The sequence below is a fragment of the Penaeus vannamei genome, chromosome 31 (genome assembly GCF_042767895.1).
Source record: "Penaeus vannamei isolate JL-2024 chromosome 31, ASM4276789v1, whole genome shotgun sequence".
Taxonomy (NCBI): Eukaryota; Metazoa; Arthropoda; class Malacostraca; order Decapoda; family Penaeidae; genus Penaeus; species Penaeus vannamei.
The window spans coordinates 5,176,857-5,181,856 of NC_091579.1; the positions used below are offsets into that span (position 1 = coordinate 5,176,857).

General features: G+C 36.8%; 1 protein-coding gene across 1 annotated transcript in view; it reads left to right on the plus strand.

Annotated features, from left to right (window-relative positions):
- The window catches only part of LOC113812249 (Y+L amino acid transporter 2), a 20,369-nt gene that overhangs the window by 13,283 nt on the left and 2,086 nt on the right, over positions 1 to 5,000 (plus strand). The window contains exons 7-8 of the mRNA XM_070143697.1: positions 409 to 558; positions 4,017 to 4,194. Coding sequence (XP_069999798.1) covers positions 409 to 558; positions 4,017 to 4,194 — 328 coding nt within the window. The remainder of the gene's footprint in view (positions 1 to 408; positions 559 to 4,016; positions 4,195 to 5,000) is intronic.

The following is a 5,000-nucleotide window of genomic DNA, read 5'->3' on the forward strand; positions in this document are numbered from 1 at the left end:
TCCATTCATCCCTCTCTCCCTCTCTCCCCCTCCGCCAGGTGCTCATCTCCCTCGTGCCCTTCATCACCCCCTTCCTCCTATTCCTCCATTCATCCCTCTCTCCCTCTCTCCCCCTCCGCCAGGTGCTCATCTCCCTCGTGCCCTTCATCACCCCCTTCCTCCTATTCCTCCATTCATCCCTCTCTCCCTCCCTCCCCCTTCATCACCCCCTTCCTCCTATTCCTCCATTCATCCCTCTCTCCCTCTCTCTCCCCCCCTCCGCCAGGTGCCCATCTCCCTCGTGCCCTTCATCACCCCCTTCCTCCTATTCCTCCCTTCCTCCCTCTCTCCCTCCCTCCCCCTTCATCACCCCCTTCCTCCTATTCCTCCATTCATCCCTCTCTCCCTCTCTCTCCCCCCCTCCGCCAGGTGCTCATCTCCCTCGTGCCCTTCATAACGGCCGACATCCGGGTCCTGGTCAACTACACCGCCTTCGCCGGGAACCTCGTGGCCGTCGGCACCAGCGCGGCCTTCCTCTGGTTCCGCTACAGGCAGCCCGACCGCCACAGGCCCATCAAGGTCGGTGATTGCGGTGGTGATTGGTTGTAGTGTGGTGATTGCGGTGGTGATTGTAGTCCTTGTGGTGATTGTAGTGAGTGTGGGGATTGCAGTCTTTGTGATGATTGGAGTGAGTGTGGTGATTGCGATGATTATAGTGAGTGTGGTGATTGCGGTGGTGATTGATTGCAGTGTGGTGTTTTCAGTCCTTATGGTGATTGTATTGTGCGGTGATTATAGTGAGTGTGGTGATTGCAGAGCTTGTGGCGATTGTATTGTGCGGTGATTATAGTGAGTGGTGATTGCAGTCATGGTGATTGTATTGTTCGGTGATTATAGTGAGTGTGGTGATTGCAGAGCTTGTGGTGATTGTATTGTGCGGTGATTATAGTGAGTGTGGTGATTGCAGAGCTTGTGGTGATTGTATTATGCGGTGATTATAGTGAGTGTGGTGATTGCAGAGCTTGTGGTGATTGTATTGTGCGGTGATTATAGTGAGTGAGGTGACTGCGGTGATTATAGTGTGTGGTGATTGCAGTCCTTGTGGTGATTGTGGGAAGGGTTGGTGATTGTGGTACTGGTAACAATTGTGGTGATTGTATTAAGGGCTGGTTATTAGGGTGATTATAATCCTTGTGGGGATTGTAGTGAGTGTGATGATTGTAGTGATTGCGGTCTTTGTGGTGATTGTAGTGAGTGTGGTGATTATAGTCCTTGTGGTTATTGTAGTGTGGCGATTGTGGTAAGGGTTGGTGGTTGTAGTGCTGGGAACAATTGTAGTGATTGTAATAAGTGTGGTGATTTTATTGATTATAATGAATGTGATGGCTGTGAATGTAGTGTTTATAGTACTTGCGGTGATTGTAGTGAATGTGGTGATTGTTGTACTTGCAATGATGATAGTGCTCTTTTATATACATGAAAAGCCACACTGAAAAACTCGAGATAAATACCACTAAAAGTGTCATTGCAATCAAGACGCAATTAAGAAAGAATGAGAAGATAAAAAAATTATCAGTTATTTACAAAGCAAAAACATTTAGTTGATCTTTTAAACTTATCAAGAGTCGGAGAAGTTACGATCTCTGAAGGAAGTTCCAAAGCCTAATAATAACAGTGAAAAAACATCTAGAAATCTGAGTTGTAGACGACCGACTTGCATCAAATGTCAATGACAGTCGTAGAATTTCTAGTAACTCTTGCAGGTTGATAAAAAATCGGGTAAAAACTTATAGAGAGGATGTAAATGATCTTAATACAAGACTAAAAGAGCCCTGATTTCTCTTCAATACCCTATGTCCAATTTGAAGTCTGACAGAAGAAATTTAAAGGAAGTAAAAGAACGACCAGTCTTAGGTGTGACTCTGTAGCAGATAACCACACAGGAGAACAATACTCAAAATGAGGCAGAATAAAAGAAAAGAAGCATCTGAGAGTAATATTGTCATCTTTATACATCTTGCACTCGCTAATAATGCCTAACTTAGATGAAATTGCCCGGGCTATATTCCTAATTTGCAAACATAAGCTTCGAATCAAAGGTTACAACTAAGAGCTTCAAATTATCCAGTGAACTAAAGACTCCATTTATTAGCAGACTTGGATGCTGAGGCAACTGCGTTCCAGAGCGACTCAAAATCATTTCTTTAGACTTGGTAGGACTTAATTTCATGCCCCACCGAGAGCACCACGATTCAATCATCATCAGGTCTATAGTGAGACCGTCAGCCAATATTTGCCTGGTTGCCAGAGAGGGAATATCAGCACAGAGAGCGGTATCAGCAGCATATGCCAACATTTTATTAGTAATGTCAGACCACGTATCGCTTGTATATAAAATGAAGAGCAAAGGGCCAAGAACACTATCCTGAGGAACCCCAGAGGAACAGAGGATCTGAAAGCAAATGAATTAAATCATGGTAATGGGGGACAAGAAACAGGAAATTGCTTTGAATTAAAACATTCTCCTAAAAAAACTAGCTTTCTCAAACGAACTGCATGTAACACAACCACCAGGTTTCATTAAAGGAGGAATGGAGGACTGAACACCAAACAGAGATCCTTTAAACGTTGACCACCATTTATGAGACTCTGGCTGCGTCTGAGAGAACTTTTAAATGACTATTATTTCAAGATTTAGCTTCCTTGTAAGCTTGTGGTGATTATATTAATTGTAATGCTTGTTGATAATTGTAATGATTGTGGCAATTGTAAGTAATGGTGATTGTATTAAGTGTAGTATTTGTGGTGATTATAGTGATTGTGATGACTAAAATGATTATGGTGGCTGCAGTGGTTGTGCAGATAATAGTATTGGCGATAGTGATGATATAGAGAGAAATAAACAATAAAGACGACGATGCTAAATAACCTCCCAAAGAAATAGAAATATACATGACAAGAGCAAGGATGTTTGTCTCATGATCGCCTTAATTTACCTTATATAGCAGCAAAAAAATAGATACATTTCTACCCTCTTACACAATGATTGTTGATGTACAATGACCAGTCACAAAAAAATCAAATAAATGGAATTGAGCGAAGAAAATACAAAATGCACAAAACACGAAATTACAACATTTTGCCGAAAATTTTCACTTGACGACTTTGATCACTATGACCACAATCCTCTTAACACAGATCACGCAAAATAAATAAATAAATACATAAATAAATAAATAAATAAATAAAAAATAATAATGGAAAAGCTCAGCCATTGTCGAAACGAAACAATTTCATTAGCTGAATGTAAAAGATCTAAGTGTGGATCTACAGACCAAGCTAAAAGCAGCCCCCAAGATCATCTATCAGAAACGAACTGCCACTTGATACCAAAAGAACATGTAAATTTATTATCTTGATAGTAAAAGAACATGTAAATTTATTATCTTGATAGTAAAAGAACATGTAAATTTATTATCTTGATACTAAAAGAACATGTAAATTTATTATCTTGATACTAAAAGAACATGTAAATTTATTATCTTGATACTAAAAGAACATGTAAATTTATTAGTGAGGTCAAACATTCTGATATTGGGTCAAATTTGCATCACCTGAGCTTAGTATATTGAGAATTTGATCTACATGTTACCTATATTTTTAACTGCATGCCCGATCTTAATTTACAAAATAATTTCCTTTAACGCAAAAAAATGAAAAATAAAAAGTAAATAAATAAAAATAAATAAATAAATAAGTAAATAAAAATAAATAAATAAATAAATAAGTAAATAAAAATAAATAAATAAATAAGTAAATAAAAATGAATAAATAAAAATAAATAAATAAATAAATAGATAAAATAATAATTAATGCAGATTCGGTACAATATTGCAGAACACGTAATCAATGAGAACGAACGAACGTGCAAAAAGGGGTTTAAACACTGCAAATTCACTCGAGATGCAATTCTGATAAAAAAAAAAAGCAGAATCAAATTGATACCATATTATATTTCCCTCCCCCCCCCCCCCAAGGTCTGGATCGGCTTCGGAATCCTGGAACTCCTGATGGCCCTGTTCCTGGTGGTGTTCCCGGCCGTGAGAGAGCCAGTGCAGATGGCAGTGGCCCTTGGCATCGTCCTCACCGGCCTCCTTGTCTATTACGTCACGCAGCACCGCCAAGTTGCCAGTCCCAAGTTGGATACTTTCATGGGTTAGTTTGTTTGTTATTTTATGTCTGGTTAGTTGTTCTTTTTCTTATAACAACAATAATGATAATGATGAGGATTATGTTGTTAATGGTGATAATGAAAATGATAATGGCAACAATTAAAATGATGATAAGGATAATAATGATAACAATAATGATGATAATAACAGTAATAATGATGGTAAAGATAATTAATATTGTTATGATAATAATAATGATAAAAGTATTGATAGTAATGATAATAATAATAAAAGATAAAGGCAATAAGAATGATGATAGTAACATCATAATGACAAAAACAACGATGACGATCATTATTTTCATTATCATTATTATTATTATTATTATTATTATTATTATTATTATTGTTGTTGTTGTTGTTGTTGTTAGTGTTATTATTATCATCATAATAGTAATGATGAAGATGATAATGATAATTATGATTAAAATAGTAATACAAATAATAACAATAATAGTAATAATAACAATGATAGTGGTAATGCTAATGATAACAACTGCTAGTGTTAATAGTAGTAATAATAATGACAGTGATAATAACAATAATGAAAATGAAGATAATAATAGTCAAATCATGGCAATAATAATAATAATAACAATGATAGTGACAATGCTAATGATAACAACTGCTAGTATTAATAGTAGTAATAATAATGACAGTAACAATAACAATAATGAAAATGATGATAATAATAGTTAAATTATGGTAATAATAGTAATAATGATAATATAATAATGATACTCATAAGCATATCTAAAATTAGGTATATCCAAGGCATTGGTTCCCACCT